At 33.6% G+C, this 24421-nt stretch overlaps 1 protein-coding gene across 5 annotated transcripts in view; it reads right to left on the minus strand.

The window, feature by feature from the left end:
• The window catches only part of LOC143232891 (plexin-B-like), a 187499-nt gene that overhangs the window by 128709 nt on the left and 34369 nt on the right, over positions 1 to 24421 (minus strand). For all 5 annotated transcript variants that reach the window (XM_076468919.1, XM_076468915.1, XM_076468912.1 and 2 more), the window contains one exon: positions 19603 to 19676. Coding sequence is in view for 2 of the 5 variants with exons in the window: in XM_076468910.1 (XP_076325025.1) it covers positions 19603 to 19676 (74 nt within the window). In the remaining 3 variants the exon portion in view is untranslated. The remainder of the gene's footprint in view (positions 1 to 19602; positions 19677 to 24421) is intronic.

The following is a 24421-nucleotide window of genomic DNA, read 5'->3' on the forward strand; positions in this document are numbered from 1 at the left end:
ATTCTCAAGCATGAGATAAACAACCGTATACCAATTGATAGAAGAACGATCAGATCTGCAGTATCTAGAAGACTGAATGAGAATGGAATATTTGGTAACAGTCAGAAAACCATTACTTTGATGTCAAAATATTGTCAAGAATCTGAAATTTGCTAAAACGTACAGAAACTATAATGTTGATAAATAAAAATGTTGTGGATGGACGAGTCTGTGTTTGAAATATTTGGTTCAAAGTTCAGGTTGTGCGTCCAGTGGAAGAAAGGGAAAAAATATTTACATACACCTACCATGAAGCAGTGGTTTGAGGTAGCTTTTTTGTTAAGGCAACGGTAGATATTTTCAAAACAGATGGAATAATGGATCAGCGCAAGTACCATCAGATACTGATTCGTAATGGTATACACGGTGGTTTGCCTGTTATTGATAAATTATTCTACTGCCAAGAAGATAATTACCCAAAACACTCATCCAACCTATACAGATGAATCCAGCAGCTTCTTTCAAACGAAGCAATGGCCCTCCACAGAGCCACGATCTCAACTCAATTGAGCAGATCTAAGACTTGATGGATCACAAACTTGACACATCAAAAGTTACTTCCATAGAAACTTTATGGGAATGTATTAGAGACATTTGAAGTAAACTCTCAAATAAAACTTTTATTAAATATGCTTTAAATATGCAACAATGCTTTAAAGACTATCTGCAGGGGACACACAAAATATTACCTGTTTGCTGAACTCAGGCACTTTCACTGAGTTTTTGTCACTCTAACTATGAAGATTAGTAAAATTTTAATGTTTCTCCTGTGATTTACCCACAATTGTCAGTTGGCAGTAGCCTAAAATATATATATTTTTAATTTTTGTCCTAACATTTTTGCACAGTACTCAATAGTTTAGTATCAAATATATGTATACGATAAATAAGCCGGAGATAGTATAGTTTCTTTTCCATATACAGTAATTTGATAATTTATTATTATATATATATTGGTTTAATCTAACAAAACTAATAGATTCCTAATTACTCCAGTAAATGTTTGTATCTCTACAACACCAAATAACAAATTTTAAATTTCGTCTTCTCTTATAAGATTATAGATTATAGTATTGAATCTATCTTTTGTTTAGAAATTTTCCTGTAATCAATATTCAATATAAAATTACTATTTAAGTTTCATAATATTTATATTTCGTATACCTTTATTTAAAGAAAACATTTTTTCGTTGCTCGAAAGGTTTTTAAAGCGTTATATCCATAACAGTCAACCTTACTATTCGACTAGGAACAGCCACACCGGTCACAGTTTCTGCTGACTGGCTGACCTCCATCTGGCGAGCAGTTTTAAATTAGCAATGACTATGTTTGAATCGTGGGGTTTATTCTGGCTTTTTAACCAATGTTCTACATAATGCGCCATTCAAGTTGAAAATACCGTCAAATATGTAAGGTAACAGTTATTTGCATAAACTAAAAAAACAACAACAATTTATTCTCGGATGAAATTGGCAATAAAAAAAAGCACCTCTCTAAGAGGTTACGTAAGGTCAAGTATCTTGAATCTGATTAAATTAACTGACATATCTTTATTCATGTTAAATAAAGATACCTGCTTTTATCTGCAGAATATATAAACATAATTAGTGTGCGTTAAAATATGACAGAACAGTTCTTGGAGTAATATCATTCAAAAGTTTTGGTTTTATTGTTTATTGTGTGAAAATATGGATTTCAATGGATGATCAATAATTATTTGATGAAAATGAACCAACTGTACTTAGAAATGTTCTATCTAATTTTTCTTCTACGGACCAGTTGATCACATTATAACCAATTATAGTCCAAAACTAAAAGTAAGTAAAACTACAACATAAATAATCACAACTGCAGTTGAATAATTAATTTAATGTTAGAGACATTTCTATGGAATTATTTTTATGCACCTAATCGAAAGGTAATATAACAATATAAGTATTTATAAATATCTGTCAAGATCCAGATAGCAACGACTGCGTTAATTTTAAGCGGAAATCTGAAATAATTATTCATTGACTTTTAGTAATATTCAACAGATGTCGCGACGTATTCTAACATTATCATATCGAACGATATTCTTGATTTGAATCAAGCACAAAGCTATACAATGGGCTATCTGTGCTCTGCCAACCACGGGTATCGAAACTCGGTTTTTAGCATTGTAAGTCTGCATACACACCGCTGAGCCACTGGGGGACTATAATATCGAAACAAATAATAGTAAGCAAAGCGCAATAATTTTCTTTCGGCATTGAAAATGCTGTAGAAGGATTCGAACGGCTGAATCATAGCAACCGAATAACACTAAAACAGTGCTGAAAATACTTTACTCAACGAAAATCCACGATGTTCCGATTACAGCAAGTACAACTCAGTTGACACAAAATACTTCCGACAAACGTTTGTTACCGAGAGTTTCAACCATACAAAGAAAACAACATTAGCGTTTCGAAACTTTTCTTAATGCACGGCGATAACACAATATATTGATACTACTGCAAAATTACATTTTATTGGTAACAATACAGACGCACACAAAGGGCTGTTTCTCTACTTTGATCAACACCAGATCTTGGAATACTCTTGTTTAACCAAACAGTGGTTGGTCAGTGGGTGACATTTAACTCTCTTATAAACATTTGAGGAGACATCAAAACATTACATAATCTATATGGGATGACCAATGACAAACAATATAAATCATCTGAGTGATGCTTATACAGAAGATTGTTTGTTTTTTTGTTTTTTGAATTTCGCGCAAAGCTACACGAGAGCTATCTGCGCTAGCCGTCCCTAATTTAGTAGTGTAAGACTAGAGTGAAGGCAACTAACTAGTCATAACCACCCACCGCCAACTCTTGGGCTACTCTTTTACAACGAATAGTGAGATAGACCATAACATTATAACGCTCCCACGGCTGAAAGGGCGATCATGTGTGGTGCGATGGGGATTCGAACCCGCGACCCTCAGATTCGAACGCCTTAAGAGGACAGAAATAACGAAAACGATATACTAGTAGTATTCAGTAATTTTGGATACGCGTTTTTGGTAAAAGGTTTTTTTTTTTACTTTCAATGTAGATGTCCAATATGGTGGCGTTTGAAAAAAAATACTGGAAGGTTTGTGATGTTACGGGCAGGATCTCTGTAGTGCACTCGCGTCCACAAATTGTATAACACGTTTGTGTTGTAACGAGATGTTGTGAATAATCGAATTCACAATATGAGCATGCTAACCACCATGTCGTTTCTAGTCCGAAATATAGCTTCTGTTTCAGTTGTTACCTAAGTACCCAAAAATGAAAACATATTAAGAATATGTATATATAACACACCATAAACGTTCATATATATATATATATCGAGGACCTTAAACCAAAATCACTTTCTAAGTGATTTATACCAGACAAAAGTAAAATAACAACAAAGGCCACAAATTTCCATACAACAATTGTCCACTATGTATATTTAGTACGCTCACCTATACAGTTTTTAAGTGATTTAAACCAACGAAAATTAAAATAACAACAGATGCCAAATTCCCATACAACAATTATCCACTATGTATATATTTAGTATGCTCAACCACACAGTTTCTAAGTGATATAAATCAACCGAAATCAACATAACAACTAAGGCCATAAATTTCCATACAACAATTATCTACTATGTATATTCAGTACGCTCACCCATACTGTTTCTAAGTGATTTAAACCAACCAAAATCAAAATAACAACAAAGGCCATATATTCCCATACAACAATTATCCATTACGTATATTCAATACGCTCACCGACACAGTTTAAAAGCACTGAAACTCCATATACATATGCAAAACTAATAGCTTAATATGTTCAGTTAACTCAGTTTTTTAAGTGTTTCATAATTTTCAGATTAGCCTACAACTTTTATGAGCTCATGAAATGATAAGCGTCCCATGTATTAATAAATTACCATTTACATTAGTCTGTGAGGGCGCGATAGTCCTTAGAAAAGGAGCTAAAACACAAAAGTTGTAAGATGAATGACAAACACAACCATGTAACAAGGATTGTGGCTTAAGGAGAGTCGGCCACGTCTGTGTCATTAAACTCCCATAAAACATAGGGTGTATGTAATAAGGTTAGTGTGACAATGTGTGTATGTCGCTGCCAACGACTACGGACGCAGTAATCTGTCAACGTGTCACACATATGGTTAGTTCAGTATCTGACCTATAGAAGTATACACTGGAGGAATTCTTATCTTAAATTATATTCCATATATATATATGCATATAAAATTAACAGAGAAAGACAAACAGATGGTCTAAAATAGGATCATAAAGAATTTGTAAAGCTACAAAGAAATATATCAATATATTTTAAAACACTTCTTGACGTATTTCCTGAGCACCGTTTCCATAATATTTCCAATTTTCACACAGCATTAGTGAATAAAGACGTAGATTTCCACTCAACTTTTTTATTATTATTTTTTTATTTATTTTATGGACTATTTAATAAGTATTTGTTTGTGTTTACCTACTGAGTTCCACGTATAAATTGCGGCTTCTTTAACTTAGGAATTAGAGAGCAAGCACATGAAAGATATACAAACATTAACATTTACACATTTTATAAGTCAAGAAATAAAACATCGTCTTCTCTTTTACTTCCGTTTCAAAGTAATTGCTGAAAAATAACTTGCTATGAACTGATAGCCAGAGAATTCAACTAGTTATCTGAGGGTTATGGGTTCGAAATCCTTCACCGAAAATGTTCGCTCGCCCCTTCAGCCGTAAGGGTCGTTGTAATGTTACAGTTAGTCCCATTATTCATCAGTAAAAACATCCAAGAGATAGCGATAGATAATGTTGACTAGCTGCCTTTCCTCTTGTCTACTTTCCAGAGGCACAGCCATATGTCTGTGGATTTACAACGCTAGAAACCGGGTTTCGATACCCGTGATGGAGAGATCACAGATAACCCTTTGTGTAGCTTTGAGCTTAAATACAAAACAAAACATGTAATTTATCACTTCAAAATTAGGAACGGCTCGAGTAGATTTGTGTGAAATTAAAAAATAAACAAACAAAATTAGTTAACTCCGGAGGAGATCACTTCCCAAAAACCTATCTCCTCCATCTTGTGTAAATCATCGTCCGTTTAAAGGCTTTATATACTTTCAACTTCAGAGCTCACTTGACCAAAGGTCATTTAACTTAATACAGCCTAATGGCCAAAAGCTTAACGTGCTTTATTTGTAAAATAAAAACAAATGTCAGAGAAGAATTTCAGCAAACCTGAACAAGCTAGATACAAAAGACTACATATAACTTTTTACCCTTTATATAAAAAGATTTATAATGCTCGTTGCATTTGAGTCGAAGAATGCTTCGTCAAAAATGTACAAACCATATCTAAATTGACTCACACACAGCACCTTCGAAAGCAAGACTTTGTTTGGATATTAGCGTTTATTTAATTAGAACATATATAAAAGGACCTTAGTCAGTAAAAATAGGCCTAAGAATGGAATTGTTTATATGTTTGTTTTACATTTAGATGTGGAAAATAACGAAATTACAAAGAAGAAATTCATACAAATGTTATCTTATAAGTGAAGTTATACTTAGTTCATGCTATTCAGAAACAAATACACTTTTGTATAGGATTTCGTTCTATTGACTTAAGCAGGTAGTCTAGTATATAGCGATTACTCCTATATAAACTTCCACCTTATAAGAGTATTGTATATTAATGAATCTCTTAGGTTCATTGTTTAACAATTAACTACACCTAAACTGATTAAAATGGGTTTTCAAAACTTAGCTTATACATATTTTTCAGCAGCTGCTATATCCAATTTCTCAAAGTAACTCTCAAATAGTCCCTCTGAAACTTACTTTCAACATACAACATACTAATTATACCTGAGACTTTACTTCTTTCCACAAATATTATTTGTAAACAACCAAATCACTGAGAAATGAAAAATCACCTGCTCCTGAGACATTTAATAATGAGAAAACAATGCTGATTCTCCACAAACTTTTGCCTTTAATGTAGTTCAAATAAATATTAGAAATAAATAATCACATTTCCAAAGACAGTACGTTTTTTACAGCTTTCACTAAGCCTATCTCTATTACTTCAACTACATGTTATGCCATAATGTCTGAGCACGTGTATCATAGATACCGCTTGAAGATATTGGATTAACCTTCGTGATGAGAGCATATAGAACATTGATAATTTGAGAACAGGTTTTTTTGTAATTTTTCTTTTCAAAATGGTTTTATAAAATTAATATTCAAGGTGATGATACACAACATAACTGGAGCAATCTATGGGCTCTTTAACGTTTCCTTTTGATACAGAATGTGGTGTCCTGTATTAAACATTCCCAAGCTCACATGCAAGCTTTATTTCTGATATTCCTATATAACTAATAAAACTTTCCTCACTTGAATTGGTAACAGATTCCTATATAATTTACTTATAATGTACGTTAATAACCTCAGACTGCTTTAGAATTTACTTACAATGTACGGTAATAATCTTAGACTGCTATATAATTTACTCACAATATACATTAATAATTTTACAATATATATACGTATCTATATCTTCCAACCATTGATGGGCCTTCACATTCCGCTCTTTCTACATTAAGAATTACTTATATCAGAATAAAAAAGAATCCCGCGATATTATACATATACAATGAGAGTGGAAAGGCATTTTTATGTCTAGAGGTTGTATTTTAAGAATTTAACCTGAAAAAATAATCTTTAAATTTTTTTGGATGTTCACGGGCACGACCAACGGTGATACAAAATAATTCTCATGATGATGCCTTTAAACAGGTCTGTGTTAGTGCACCGAACCTGATCCATCATTTAAAGTGTATGAAAACAACACTTTTACCAATAGTACAGAACAAATAACGAAAATAATGTCTATATTATGAGAGAAGGAAATTTATAATAACAATAAACCGTATAAGAAAGGCCACAAATCGAAGAGCCTCTGGTTTCATGTTTTGTGAAAACAACAAATAGATCATTCAATTAAATGGGACCATTTGAGAAAAATTAAATAAAAACTAGAATGGCTAAAAGGGAATTTTTCGTGAGGATTAAAACTGAAACGGTTAAATGAGAACCATTGATAACAATTAAAAACTAATACGGTTTAATGACACCACTCAATAAGAACAAAAATACAAAAGGGCTTAAAGGTACCATTCAACAGGAATTAAAAACCGAAATAGTTAATTGATACTGCTCAAAAAGAACTAAAACCTGAGATAACTTAACGGTACTCCACGATAAGAATTGGAAACTAAAATGAGAGTGATTAGAAGTATTAGAAGATTTCGAGTGATGTCAGAAGTGCAAGATATCAAATTTTATAAGTTTGTATTGAACAAAGAAAATTGAAAAAAATGCTTAGCATCAAAATTTTACTATTTTTTTGTTATTTTTAATAGAAAAGCGTTTTATATGAAGAAAGAATTTTGTTTTATTAAAACACAATGTTAAAACGAAGAAATTGGAGTACTTATATATTATACATTCAGAAAGGTTATTTAAAACTCTACAAGTGTTTGGTGGGTGTAAAGGATATGAAGTATTTGAGTGAAAAAGTAACCGGAAAGGGCTATATTTGTCTACAGTAGAGAATTATGTGATTCCTTGTGTAGTCATACAATGTGGCCGAATAGACATCACGAGAAAAAGGTTCCCATGGCGATCGTAGTGTCGTACATAGGAGTATGTTAAAGTTATGGTAAATACGCATTAAAAGTGAAAGATGATCTCAAGACTCATTCCTACAAGTGTTTCTTTAAGGTCAACATTTATACTAAACATTAATAGAATATAGATTTGCATACGTTTCCACTTGAACTACGAAGGTCTTACAGCGCGTATTATAATAAAAGCGTTTGTAAGAATGCATAGTCTATTTTAACGCATGCACAGTATAGAAAAGCTGTGTTACTTTGAGTTTCTTTTAAACTTTGAGTGATCTTAATGTCTTCGTTTTTTTACGTTATTAACCTTCGATCGGTTGCTATGACAACAAAAAGAGCATTCAAAAGCTAAGAGAAACAGTAAACATATAAGTAAGTACAGTTGAACATAACCTGTACGAGTGTGTGTTTTCTTATAGCAAAGCCACAGCGGGCTATCTGCTTAAGCCCACCGAGGGCAATCGAACCCCTGATTGTAACGTTGAAAATCCGTGGACTTACCGCTGTACTAGCGGGGGGCAAACTGTACGAAACAAACTTATTAGGTAAGGTAACTAATTGTAAGGAAGATTTAGGTTCATTGTGCGCTTTTATATAAAAGAGAAACAGAAAAGTTTAAATCAAAACAATGAGTCACTCAAGTATTTATTTGTATGTTATTTAAAATAAATTGTAGAATACATCTTTATGCTTTTAAACACAGATATGCATATTTAAAGAAGTTTTATATATAAATGTCAGTGATGCCTATACATCGCGACTCAAAGTTTTCTTGCATACGTTTTGTAAAACGAATTAGTAAGGTTAACGAGAAAGCAGTACAAGTCACCTACATCCGAAAAATACAGAACATCTTTAACCACTCGAAACGTTGCAAGCTACAGAATAACAGAAATATTAACATAACATAGGTCTCGAGACTTTACGCAATGTTTTGATTGATTAATGCTCAAATATATAGAATTTTAAACTTTTCATCACACACACATATATATATTTGTACCTTGGCTCAAAAACGGGAACTACAGATAAGTATGTATATTTTTTTTATTCGAAAGTAATAGATGCAGAAGGCAACTTCAGACTGAGTGAGCTTCACTCAGTGTCAGCGTTATGAGTATCACTGCTGAATAACTAACTGTCTAAGAGTCACATGACACATGCCAAGGGATAACTGTATTTCTTGAAGTAAAAACCCTCGGCAATCAATCATCCAACGACGGCAAATGGAAGGATTAGATTGGATCAGTGCTAAATGACAAGACCTCCAGATATCAACCTGCTCTGCAGGCTGTACCACGAAATACATATTATATCCTTCATAGTTAGAAATGCCATAAATTTAGAGTTTATTTCAAATAACAAGAATGGGTATCGTATTTCTCATCGTAACAGTTCTCTTCGTGTTATTCAAATATTGAATATGTTTTGTTCTGCTATGAGTTCGTGCGTTACTTATTTCGGTAAGCAATTATATTGCAAGTTTATTTGAGAAATATTAATATTTTTAGCCTGAATATTCTACTTAAGTCATATACTTTTGGGGCTGCTTTTTTGTGAGAACTCGTGTAATCAACAAAACAATCCACAAAGAGATAAATAAATTCGGTGCGCACAAGAAAATCACTGTAAGAAACTTACAAACTTTCTTCTTTTCATGTTAAACAGATGATTTCCAGACGTTTCCTGTCCAGACTATAAATAATTAAAAGTGTGCATTTGATAACCAGAAAATATTTTAACGTAAAATTCTATGATGTAAGAATAAATATAAGCAACACTATGATCGTATGACTATTTCCCAAAATGTCTTTATTGTTCTACATACAGTTTATGAAACCTAATTAGAAAATAGCTGGATTACCCATCCTCTGGACGGAAGTGAGGTAAATTCCTGTTTAGTTATCTTACAATATGAAAAGTTTCTTCCCTTTCTTGTGCCCTCTAGTAGCACAGCGGTATATCTGCGGACTCACACTGCTAAAAACCGGGTTTCGATACCCATGGTGGGCAAAGAACAAATTGCCCATCTTGTAGGTTTGTGCTTAATTCTAATCAAACAAACCAACTTTTACATGTAATTGTAAAAAGAACGCCAATAAAGACAACAAAACCATAAAATATGAAACCGCAAATTTGCCTGTATCTCCGCATGGTTCCAACAAACCTTTAAGCTAAATTTGGTGAGATCCATCTACAAGGGGCGAAGTAATGGTAAAATAATGCCCATAAAAACCGCAAAACTAAAAATTTAATTTGTATGTATCTTCCATTCACCCAGTAAAGTTCCATACCAAATCTGCTAAAGATCTATCAGCAATGGACGAAGTAGTGGTAAAGAAACGTAAAATGCAAAACTGAAAATTAGTAAATTTTCCCCCAAATCTCTAATGAGCTTCCATAACAAATTTGGTTAAAATCCACCTGCAGGAGGCAATGGAAGTGGTAGAAAATGCAAAAATTTCCTATAAAAACAGCAAAAAGGAAAACTGAAAATGTGTATTTACCCCCGCATGTACCTGATGACCTTTTAAATCAATTTTGGTGAAGACTCATCTACACCAGCAAAGTAGTTACATGAACATACAACAAACAATTGACAGTGCTATTATATTTAAAAATATATACTCCAAAGATATGTAAATAACTCATTGCCCCGTATTTTTATAAAATGGGAACATTTCTAAATACTAATATCGGTTAACTTTTTATCAACCATTTAGAACCCATAACTTCTAAGCCAAATTTATAAAATATCAAACAAAGTGAGAATTAACCCTCTGTTTTACACATTAGGAAAATACGATGAAAAAAAACTATTTCTTCCAAATTCTTGCTTAAATATGTTTATATTGCACAAAAATATTTTATGAAGTATGTTGTAGTAAACTGTAACTGGGTACGTTACCCAGAAGTAACGTTATTCGTAAAGGAATCAATGGATATAACTCTGTGGTTTACATTGACTGTTACCTGGAAGTAAGAGCATTCGATAACAGATATTAAACTTTTATACGTGTGTTAAGTAACAACGGTAGGCTTGTTACCTATATGTTATAAGGCGAAAGAGAGAATTAAAAGAGATGTGTCACACAATACATATCGTGTAACAATGAATTTATAACACAGAGATGGGTGACATCTAGTGAAGCCTTACTTCTCGACTGCATTGCTGTTTTTCTTATTGCAAAACGATAGTTCATGTGGCTCAAAGAAGTATCCTTTTTCCAGATGGTTCCAACGACAGATCAAGCGTAGCAAATCACCTTGTGACAACGACGAAAGCCTCAGGCTTAACTTCAGAATAGAGAATTATTTTTCTTTGCTTGTTAGTATAAAGCTACACACATCGGACTATCTGTGTTGTGCCTGCCAGGAGTATCGAAACACAGTTTTTAGCGTTGTAAATCAGCAGACATACCGTTCTGCTATAGAGGGGGGGGCAGAATAGACAATTATAAAAATATTCGTGTTTTGAAAATAAACTGAAAAAAAATGCATAAAAAATTATTATTGGTAGTTAATGTTAAGGTGGTTGGATAAACATACAGAGGATTTTTTTATTTCGTGCAAGGCTACACAAGGGATATCTGCGCTAGTCGTCCCTAATTTAACAGTGTAAGACTAGAGGGAAAATAGCTAGTTATCATCATCCACCACTAACTCTTGGTCTGCTCTTTTACCAACGAATAGTGGAATTGACCGTCACATTATAATGCCCCCACGAAGGTAACGATATCCATTAGCATTTATTTTTACTTTAAGTATTGTCTTTCAAATTCCATAGACTAGTTTTTGATGCAATTATCTTTTTATAAGTTTTTGAACTGCCATTTTTGCAATTTATTAAAATTATGTTGTTAGTTGATTATACAAATTTTTTTAATATCTTCATTTTGAATTCTGTCATCCAGTGTCATACTTGTTTTTAGTATGTTTTCAGATTTTGATAAGTCACTTTTAATAATTTTTTAAATAAACAGACAATTTAAAAGTTGCAGTATTTCGCAGTGAAACTGTATTAGTTTAAGTTGCTATGAATGCTCCTTATGTTATATGACTAGTACTCCATCTCTGATAGCAGAGCACACGCCAGTAGTGAGAAAGGTGGTGGATTCAAATTTGAGGCGAAGAATTATAGCGTGAAGAAGAAAGGAAAAATAGATTACTACAAAACCAAGTGAAAATGTTATGAGGTGAAACTGTAAGCTTATGTGAGTTGTTTACCAATTCAGCCTCTACGTGTCTTTCTATTCACAATGATGAACAAAATAAAACCCTGAAACTTCACCGAGCATTGCCAGACGTGTATTAGAAATTTGTGACCCATAAATCAGTTGAAGCTGCCCAAAAGTTGGAATTTATACAGCATCTCGATTATTCAGCAAAAGGTGCCATTGAAGTAAGAAATCTAGGCCATATGTGTTACCTTTAATGCACTTTGTTTTCTATCAAATTTCATTCGTAAAGTTTGTAGCTGTCCCCTTACCTTTATTTGCCAATTAAGTTGTTGTTCAATCAACTACACTCGAAAATTCCTTGAAGTTTTTGTAATCCTCTACTTAGGGTTATAGTTTTACTCTAACTATATTCACATTCAATCATGATTACAAGATTCTTATCTTTCCTGATGCTCTTTGTTTGTATGTGTCACTACTCAGTTGATGAGAACTTAATAATGCATGAACTATTTCAAGAGGTTTAAATTTCTCTACGAATACGAATACTTAATAACCAAGTGTTTAAGTTCCATACACAAGTGTCGTCATCTTACTTAAATATACTCTTAAATGACGTTATTTTTTTTTATAATAGAAATACTTACATAATTCGATTTGCCCACTCTCATAAAGTCCAAATATTTTAACTTTATTTCAGTAGCATATTAAACAGTATGAACAATGTAAGCGCTTTCTCTATTATCTTATTCTCTTTGAATTGACTTTCTCTGACTACATTTTTGCAGCATGCACTCAACTATATAATTCACTGTTACTACTTATCATACTTTTATGTTTGTGTGTGTGTCTTTTTTTAAAATTAACACGTTATTGTTGTATTTTTGTAGTTAGCACTTCTTCACATTGTAACCTCTTTTTTAACTAATAAATACAAATCTTACAGTTTGCAAATTGATAAATGTTTCTGCTCACACCTCTTTTATTTTGAAGTCAACACGTGTTTACATTATCTTTATTTTTTTTTAAGGTAGGCGGAAGGTTTCATTAAGTAAGAAAATGTTGTTATTTTATAAATACCCTTTACCGTGTCTGACCACTCACCTCGACTCGTAATCCAAGGGTCTCGGGTTCGAATCCCCGTTGCACTCAAACATGCTCGCCCTTTGAACCGTGGGGGCGTTATAATGTGACGGTTAATCCTACTATTCGTTAGTAAAAGACTAGCCCGAGAGTTTACGGTGGGTGGTGATGACTAGCTGCCTTCCCTCTAGTCTGACACCATTAAATTAGGGACGGCTAGCGCAGAGAGCCCACGTGTAGCTTTGCGCGAAATTAAAGAAACAACAACATTCACCTCCTACTGCTCACACCTTCAGACAATTGTAAGATTTATATAGGAACTAATGCCTTTAAATCAATAGCTTCTACTCGTCTGTACAGAGCACGAACTTCCTATAAAAGAGCTATTATGAAAAGGTTTATATTTATTTGGTCTCTCAACGACTCTTTAATTGCTATAAAAATCTTATTTTTCACCCCATTTCTAAAAGAGCGTCGCAAGCCATCAAGGGTAATTTTAAAACACAGGAAAATAAATTCAACTTATAAACATTCCTCTCTCTCTGCACTATCGCTTGTACTTTATCCATAACATGCACCATTACACTGTATCAATTATAAAGGTGTTTAAAACCTAAAACACACGCACCATTAATTACACTGTGTCATATATAAAGGTGCTTAAAACCTAAAATATACACACCATTACACTGTTTTATTTATAAATGTGTTTTAAACCTAAAAACGCGTACCATTACAATGTTTTATTTACAAAGGTGTTTAAAACCTAAAAAGACATGCACCATTACAATGTATCATGTATAAAGGTTGTTTAAAACTTAAAAACACGCACCATTACACTGTATCATGTATAAAGATGTTTGGAACCTAAAAGTCTAAAACATAACTCAAACTACAATAATAATAACCAAGCTTAAAACGTGGATTTTTTCCTGGGCAACTGCATGATCTTGATCAGTATCGTATGTACTTTGATGCAAAAAATTAATGCGAAAGACGCTATACTATACTCGAGAGACGGTCAAAGAAGAAAACATTCTCCGATTTTTCCTCTCCAAATCCAATCAACTAAAGGACTTCTGTCCTCATTTTTCTGATCAACTGTGGCACGTACTAGTAATTCTTTTTCTTCTTTCTTTCGCCTCTCCGTCAAGACTTTCTTCAGTCAAAACTGTAGCAGATAGATTGATATTAGACGTTCTAAGAGGAGAAACCATTGGAGAAATGGCAATCCTCCTAATAATTGATGTCACGAGTTTCAAAAACACCATATAATAGCCTACCTGCACAGCTGATAATGGATAAAGCTCCAACCAAGCACCTAGCGTTCGCACGGAGGTTGCATTACGAAGTTGAGAGAATGTAACCTGTAGAGAGTTAGTAAAACAGCCGATATAGACCCGGGATGCATGACGAAAATTGGTACATATATTTTTAAACAATGAAACACTGAGAGAATTAGGAAAGTAGAATGTTATAAAAGGACGAAATATAGAAACAAAAGGATCCGACGATAGATACAATAACAAGATTTCTTTACATAATTAATTAAAGCTCCTATAGTGAAATATTCAATTCTTTTGATAATAGAAACAGAAGAGTAAGTCAATGAAATAGGAAAAGTAACACGATTCTGGTTACTTTAGTCCTTGTAACACCCTATGCTCTAGTAGTTACATGCCAACACACGCGCATGCTTATATTTCTCTGCATATCCAGGCAGTGTGTACATAAGCGTACTTATATACAAAAATACATTTGTATTGTGCACTATTCATAGAAACTAGCCACGAATAAACATCACAAAATCGCCATTATACGCAGAAAGACATGAAATAGAACTTCACACAAGCGAAAACGCATGCCCCGTATAAAGATGGATAAATAAAATACATTAATAGCTTAACCTTATGTAACAATTAAGAAAACCTTCGTGAAATGAAGAACAGTTAGCTGAAAAAGAGTTTTTAAATACAAACATGTTTTAAGTATATATTTTGATTCTGCTCACATTTTTTAGTTAAAGCTTCAACTAACCATAGTTTATTTCAGGAATCTTTACAACGTACACAGTTAGCTACACGTAACAAGCTTCTTAAGAAACGACACTTAGTGTTTGCGCATGTGCAGATAAGAATAACCTCGACAAAGTGATTTAATGTCAGAAATCTTCCTAAAAACAACAACAACAAAAACCGCTGACCAGCATGGACGTTAAAGTGTTTCACCTACCTGGTCCTCCAAAAAGGCACGTGTCTGACACGCATGTAGAACACTCAGTTTCTAAACTACAGTGTGATACCAACCCATATTATTAATATATATAAATTCCAACCATGATTGAAGTAAAAATAATCCAATGTGTACCTTGTGTCCAAAAAAACAACTTGTAGGACATTGTGTGTTATTAACAGGAGTAATAGTTTATCCATTTTCCACCTACTGTATCTCAGTCTGTGATAATCCACACTATTACATATTTACAGTTTATGTATTCTACTGGACTTTACTTCACATAACAAGATTCAAGATAATCATTTAAGAAATACCTGAGATATAAAACCTTCAATGTTTATTTAGTTTCTTCCTTTTTTTCTTCTCATTAAAAGTACGGACATTTTATTTGATAGAAAAACATATTTAACTTTAATGGATTTTTTTTTTAAATTTGGTATACTTATAGGTCTTTTCAAAATGCACTAGGCATCAGATTTGGTGTAAATATAAACCACATGTGTAATGTTATTCAACAAAAACCATTCAAATTTGATGAAAACGTTTGCTCACGGCTATGTACAAAGTCACGAAAACTATCGGTCTAACATTTTAAATACAGCCTCATGTATGAGTAAAAAGTGGATTGTTTTTAGATTTTTGTTATTAGGATTAAAGACAGCTGACTTAGATCAGCAAACCTATAAGGTGAAAAACGTGAAGGTACATAAATAGTGGTTTAACCAAGCAAATTGGATTACCAGTTTCTAGGAAAAGTATCATATAGGTGGACCGTTGTCATTGATTATTCATTGCCAACTTTTCATCACAGATTCACCAAATTTTATTAAATTATCCTAAATATTCTAATTAAAGAGCGCTTAGCGTCACGTGATATTATCTTAAACAAATAGCATAAATAATAATGCTTGATCCGGCTGTAGCGATTGCATGGGGATGATGACAAAAAACCGTTAATCTAAATTCCATGGCGTTGTTATAAAAGAAGCTATTAACACTCTTTTAAAGAGGAAAACTGTCAATATGTATTTTAAAGAATCTGGTTGGTTTTGTAAAGTAAAGGCTTGTTGCGAATGATAGGGTTGCGATCCTAAATTAATGTGGGTAACTGTTGAATGTCACTTTTTTACTTGGTGTGCTTTGTTTGTGTGTATTGAGAAAAGTCATAATACCTAATTAAAATCATCTTAGTCGTGAAGAAAGTCACACGCTGAATCCATTTTTGTGCGCACCTTTGTTTTAATAACTAAGGTGTTTTTGATTAGATCAAATAAAACGCCATAGTCGCAAAATAAGTAACACTGGACTTATATTGAACTCATGTTTATCTTAACGAAGTATGTTAATATCGCGAACGTATGTATGTTTAATAATGAAAAACATAAAATGAAACTTAAAGCCCAAGAGTTGGCGGTGGGTGGTGATGACTAGCTGCCTTCCCTCTAGCCCTACACTGCAAAATTAGGGACGGCTAGCGCAGATAGCCCTCGAGTAGCTTTGTGCGAAATTCCAAAACAAAACAAACAAACCTATAACAAATTATATTGTCGAGACGAGTAGCGTGTTTTAATACTGAGTTAATAGTCTTGACTTTACGGTTATTAACGGGATAATTATCATTACTGTTTTTATCCTATCCCCACCCCCACTACTGTGTCTAATCCAATACTCTTATGATGTATCTTATTAACATAACATCATCATATGTAATTCATCTGCTTTTATTGTATACACTAAATAACAGTTTCTGTTTATCATAAATGTCTAATAAAGCAAACTTGAGGATTATTCATCGATTATTCTCAATCAGAAATGCATCAGATTAATATCGTTAGTACTGAGACACTGTGTGCATCAACCTTTTTCTCTGGACGATAAATCCTGGACAAGGTTCATTATTTAAAACGATCGAGTCTCTCGTGCGCACCACGGAAATTCTCGTTTCAAGAGAACGCGGTCGGAATGGAAGAACAGGTATTGATAATAAATCTCAGACCGAAGTTATTAATCACGTTATCGACGTCACATCATCACATACTTAATTTGACGTTTTCTCCACCCAAACCGATGTTAAAAGAAAAGAAAGATAATTCGCGTAAACTCTGGACGTGAACAATAGCAACAAAAACCAAACGAATAAAGGTATAGTGATGACAGGAAGACTATTTATAAATTAGATCAAATTTTCTTATCTCTTACAGCCAATAAAGTCAGTTGAATACATTACTTACTGATAAAAAACAGATTCTATCGTCTGCTAATATGAATTAAAGAAATACAGCGAAGTAAAACAAGACCAGAAAGTTGCCCGAAAGAAGTATTGCACAACTCATCGTTTTTAACTTAAAACTAAACATTGGAGATAGTGACAAAACTAACAGTTACTCAATTGTCTTTGAATTTATTTAAAATAATATAAATATGCTTTAACATAAAGGGCCCTATGGAGCTCATGTCTCACAAATTAATAAGTGTAAATCGATAAAACGACAAACTGTAATACAGTCGCTGTGGCTAACGCTATCACAACTCTTCCACTCCCATGTATATTTATCAACGTGAATGATACAAAATGTACTCGGTAGCGACTACTCGGAGCTCTGAAGTTTACATTTAGGATGTCGGAATTAGCATACTGACATATGCCTTCATAGTTATCACATGATTGATCGACTGCTTTAAATAGATTGGATTGTGATACATTTATACGTACAGGAATAACACTAAACTGCTGAAAAAAAATAGATTTGTTTTAAAAGAAGCTATAAGAAATGGTATCCATTGTTAAACAATTTAACACTGTCTTCTTACTTGCTGACTACAATGTCTAAATTAGATTTTTAATTCGGGTTCTGGTTTTCTAAAGCAATAATTTCCGACATAGACTCGTTAGAAGTGATTTTCTGAAATACACGTCATTATCAGTGCATGCGTCTCGTGTCAAGATTATAATTTATTGTATGCTTCTCATTAACTTTCTAGATTCATCCTTTCCTATCTGGTACACTGTTAACATTAAAAATATTGTTTGTATACACACATATATTTGTTTCTAGTTAAACACAAGTTTATCTGTGCTGTGCCCACCACGGATATCGAAACCCGATTTTTAGCGTTAAAGTTCGCAGATATACCACTTAGCCACAAAGAGCATATATATATATACATTATATAATACAAAAATAGCGTAGATAAGTAACAACTTCGTGCAAACCTTTGTCCAATTTACTTGGTGTAAACTGCTCCCATGCCGGTAACATTGAATATTTCTTGTGTTTGCTCTTTACTGATTTGAGACAGTAAAATATAAATATTTTCTGTCTACATTGCCAGACAAAGGGATACATGTATATACTACATGAAGATGGCGAAATAAAGATACACTTAACACACACACACACACACACACACACACACACACACACACACACACACACACACACACACACACACACACACATATATATATAGATAAAGACAGAGAAATAATGTGTGGTACACGTTCTGTCCAACTTCAATCAGTTGAGTTTAAAATATGTAGATAACGTCATTCAACAATACTGTGTTCTATAGCAAGCATCCATCATTGCCCAGGTGACCACCGTGTACGCCCTCTAGCTGTCAGATTGTCACGTTTTTTCTTTTTTTATCTGAGACATAGTAATGAATATTTAAGTGTCTCCGATGTTGGTAGAGTCAATGCCACTACTGATCTAGGCGAATATTGAGTGCAGTCAACTGATAGTCTTAAGAGTTTTGATTACTGGTGTTCAACATTAATCGTTCCGGATGAAACGTTTTACAAAGTGCAAAATATAAAATGGATACACAAATCCTAGTTAGAAAACGCTTTGATTTATTTTCAGGTCATACAAAGAAATGTTTTTATTTCATTCTACGTTTAAGTTCGACTTTGCAGTTCTTATTCAAAGATCAACGACAAAGCCACGTGGTGCATTAAAGGTCGTTTAATGGTCACGTGTACATTTAGATTTTTAAGGGTTCAGCCCTTTGTCCGCTGGTGCCCGGCATGGCCAAGTGGGTAAAGGCGTTCGACTCGTAATGCGAGGGTCGTGGGTTCGAATCCCGCTCGCACCAAACATGCTAGCCCTTTCAGCCGTGGGGGCGTTATAATGTTACGGTCAATCTCCCCATTCGTTGGTAAAAGAGTAGCCCAAGAATTGGCGGTGGGTAGTGATGACTAGCTGCCTTCTCTCTAGTCTTACACTGCTAAATTAGGGACGGCTAGCGCAGATAGAATAGCTTTACGCGAAATTCAAAACAAACAAAGAGTTGTCCGCTGGACTTTAAAAATTAGTATCCTTACCTGAGAAATATCAATTACAGCCCAAGCTCCAAAACACTTGGAATATCTGGTGTGTTCTTCTATCGTTCTTAGATCTGTGGGAAGAAATAGAAAAATATTACCCCACTACCTTGCTGAGTAGCTTCGTACATTAATGTATAATACAAGAAGATATTATGCATTTTACAAAAATTAGATTTTTCATCAGCATTTAATTATTACTAAACTGTAATTTGTTTTTTTTGGCATTTCTTTTAATCACGAATAGTTAGGAGTACTCATTTCGCCATCTGGTGTTAACAGTTTTTCTCTGTCCTCCTTTACAGTTTTTATAGCTTACAAATTTATTACTTCTATGAGTAGATTGAATTGAGCTGCCTTTGTCATTGTGGTACTATATATACAAATTCCATAATTTTGCCATTATGACGTCGTATGTATACATACCCATAATTTTGTCATTAGGCTGTTTATAGCGTTTATAGTGTGAACTCTGTTGTTTCTGTGAGATATTTTAATGCTTCCTCTACGAAATTCAGTTTGAGGATGGTCACTCAGCCATAGACTATATGGTCGTTTCACACGGCCTTTTACCATCCATTACTGCTAGTTCAGCATGCTCGCCACTTTGTCGCCGTCATAAGATTCGACGACAGTGTTAGGGAAACGGAGAGTGTGAGACTTTTCGATTTCATATCTGTAGGCTGTTCGTTACAAAACAGTTGCTTTAGAGAACACTGAAACGATGTTACTAGCCACACATTTATTGGTTCTAAGGAAAGATAGGATAGCATGGTGACTAATAAGTTGGGCCTTACACTTCTCTCTCTCTCTATATATATATACATTGATGTTTAAGTAAAATTAACAGTGAAGCTAGCAAAGGTGTTAAGATATTCATTACTGTTTCGTAAGCCTATCAAGATGATAATGATTTTCTAAGTTTAATGTCATTGTTGTTTATGTTTTGGAACAGACAAATATCTAACAGTTACAGTAAAGGTTTGGGTCAGCGGTTAGAAGGTACGCTACGAAACGTAATAAATAAAGAACTTGTACAGCAGTACAAAGTTTGATTTTGTCGTTGTTGACAGGCACATAATTACGCGATGGGTTATATTTGTATCGAAACCAGATTTTTAGTGTTATTAACCCTCAGACGTAACACTAAGCCACAGAGCACTATACCAACATGAGAGAATGATTGTGGCAACAATTATAACACAAATTTGGTTGTAGAAAATTTTACTTGTTTTGAATTAATCACAAAGCTACACAATGGGCTACCTGTGCTTTGCCCGCAACGAGTATCAAAACCCGGTTTTTAGTGGTGAGAGTCCTCAGACATACCGCTGTGCCATTATAGGTTTAAAAAGGCTATTATTATTAACTGAAAGTTTTCCTTTGTTGACGAAACACAGAAAACATTTTTTTTTTCCTTTGTGGGATTTTACAAATTACAAATGTCCCCCACTGGCTCAGTGGTATGTCTGCGGACCCACACGCTAAAAACCGGGTTTCGATGCCCGTAGTGGGCAGAGCACAGATAGCCCATTGTGTAGCTTTGTGCTTAATTCATTACAAATTTTAAAACATTTAAAATTTAAGTCTTAATAAAGAACATATATTTCCAATAGATAAATAATTTTTGACATTAACTTTAAACATGTGAAGTGATAGCGTTTCTGGGACAATTTTCTGATTTTAAAGCCAATTATTTTGATAACAGTGACCATAGAAATTGATAAAAGTTGAAACAGTGTCTGACAAGTTGGCTCTGATTTAAAATTAGTTTGACCAAATTAAGCCAAAGTATGTTGACTTCAAACCAATATCAATTTACAGTTTAACTTTTCTAATGACGTGATTTGAATAGAGCAAACTAATTTCAGGATTTCTGTTTGTGAGCTTCTGTTGTTTTGCAGCTTGGAGCAATTTTTCTGATCCTAAATAAAAAATAAATAAATATTTATTTAATTTTAAATACTTTTTCGCGATATAATCCATTTAACAAAGTCTAAACGTTTACACGTTCGGTTCGACTGAAGGCCCAAACGTTCAATATTTAGTACTTTGGAACAGACTGCAACGAGAGCGATAATGCACAAGTTGAACGTGGACAATTTTTTTTATTGACACAAATCAAGTAAATGTTACTACGGTGCGTGTTCTGGTAATACTTACTCTGAGTTATAGCAATTTTTGAGGGGTTATATATGTGCGTTTATAGAAGGAGAACCAGTATAGTGAAAGTCAGCTGCTAATCGGGTTGTCGAATGGTTCGTATTCTGCTTTCTTTTTGTTAGTTTTTTTTTAACAAGCAAGTGTAAAAACTGGCTTATCTCTTCACATTTGGGCAGGAAACGGTCTTTTTAACCTCTTGAAAACATTAAACTACACGATGTCACCACTCCTGGTATGCATGCCCTTCTCTTCTGTGAATAGTGCTACAGAAAACAGCCCGCGCTGGTCATAAATCACTTGTCTCGCCTACCCTCGTCAACAAGAAGGAAAGACATTCACGTAAAAAAAAAAACAATTCCACACCTTTGACAGAAGAAAAATATTATCAAAAATATCAGTCATAAAATGTGTAGAACAATTACCACAACGTTGGTTTTGGTTTTGTTGTAGTGTATCATGAACGCCATATTAATTGGCAGATACAGGTTTTAACTGTAATAATAAATATTAGGCTTAAAATATTTTGAGAATGAAAAATATGGAGATTATTTGCTGAATTATACAATAGTATCCAACAAAACAATCTATGTTGAATATAGTTACTTATAATGAAAACTTGTTTCAAACTCTCATTTACATAACTTTAAACTGTAGCAAACATCTATGTCACAATATATTCAACCACTGCCTTTACCTTCACGTCATTCAATGTGTTAAAGGGCTTTTTCCCTACAAGTATGTGTAATACCTAAATAAACCCACCATTATTATGTACCGAACAACAAAATAGGCCGAGTCTGTAAAATATCCATTTGCTATTTCAAATTTTTTGGTTAAAATTTTCCGTAGTTTACTGGTACAAAACAAAAGTAGACACTCCTATTGACAAATACGAAGTATCTGGAAGGCTCACCTGTCCCACCTGACCGTTTTGATCACTGTGAGTGGATAGCGTGGAAACAAATCTTGCATTATCTCACAACCACGTTACGATAAATGAGAGCCATTTTGGTACATGATGTGCGGAAGACAAAGATAAATAAATCACACATATAATTTTATATCAGCACCTATAGAAATCCTTTAACACGTTCTAACACATGAATATATATATATATATATACTGTATTTTACGCCTTGTTAGACGCTACATCGTGAAAGACGCACCCTAATTTTGGAAAAAAACAATTCTAAGAAAAAAATATTTTGACTCAGCAATCAACACTTTGATGCAGCCTTGACTTTCTCCAACCTACTGAGTAAATACAGTCAAATACATCGACAATATTAGTTAAATTGAATGTTTTATGCTGTTGAAAATACTTGTAATTGGTAAGTAATGAGGTTACGATCTGTATGGGAGGCCGTTTTGAGTAGACTCTAAGCTAACCTCTTGCCTTAACCCATCACTTTTGTCTTGGAAGATGCATGGGAATATTTCAAGGTATTTTTAAAGAAAAAGTGCGTCTTACAAGGCGTAAGAAACGGTAATGACAGAAATATGATAGAACTAGCAATTTCTTTCGTTACATTCGGGCGTAGTAAGTAAACATATGTAGTTTCGAAGAAAAATAGCCTGGCAGATGACTTAAGTATTAAGTTTTTTAAAAAAGATCATCATATATCTGTAACAAACTATTATCTCCTGATCAATAGTAGTGATTTCACTGATCAAAAGAATAATATAAAAAATACTTGTTACTGTCAACACTCCACTTTAGGGCATTGTGCTCTGTTTTAACACTCCACTTCGGGGCATTGTGCTCAGTTTTAACACTAAACTTCAGGGCATTGTGCTCAATTTTCAACGTTATAACTTGTAAGTTGTCACTATTCCTTACAGGGTCGATGTAAGTCCCTAGTTATTATGAAATATGTTGTTATAAACTAGCATTTCATTGGTATTTGCATTATATGACTCCGCTTCGAGAGAAGTTAGAACAACGACGTTAAACAACGAATTTTATACAAAATCAAAGAGTAAAGAGAACCAGGTTTCATCTTCTTTTCTACTGTGCACAGATACATCAAAGGACGCACCCTTTGTAAGTTTCAGATAAGTGGATGAGATTTCAAAGCTTCGGAACTGCTCGTGGTAAGGAGAGCTCTAAAAATACACACAGACGACAGAAAAGACAAAGGAAAGACAAGGGACCAACTTGAACTCGTTTTCCTTCAAATCATATCACCAAATCTGCTTTTTCTCTTTGAATGATAATAAAACTCAAAGGAAGTAGCAAAATATGTTGGTACCTTAAAGAACTTATCAACAACTTATTCAAAAATCACAGGAATCCTTAACGCTGGCAGGTATTCTTTCCACATGAGCTTTGAAACGAAATACTTTCTAGTTGCAGCGTTGCTCGACAAGACGAGATATCTGTAGTAACGAGTTGGAGATATTTATGTTAATAAGTAATGAATTTAAAAATTTAACTCTGTCTTTAGAAATTAGCCACACAAAAAATTTTTACCGACAAACACTACGAATATGGATGGAGTACAAAGCTACTGTGTCATTAACCAATAGAATATAAAATTAAACAAAGGTAGTATTAGAAAATTAACCAAATACGTCTTTATCTTAAGACAACCCAAAAGACATGAACTCAAAAATTAAGCACATAAATTAAAAAAAACAAAACGATTATGAAAT

This window comes from Tachypleus tridentatus, chromosome 11, assembly GCF_004210375.1.
Source record: "Tachypleus tridentatus isolate NWPU-2018 chromosome 11, ASM421037v1, whole genome shotgun sequence".
NCBI classification, from domain to species: Eukaryota; Metazoa; Arthropoda; class Merostomata; order Xiphosura; family Limulidae; genus Tachypleus; species Tachypleus tridentatus.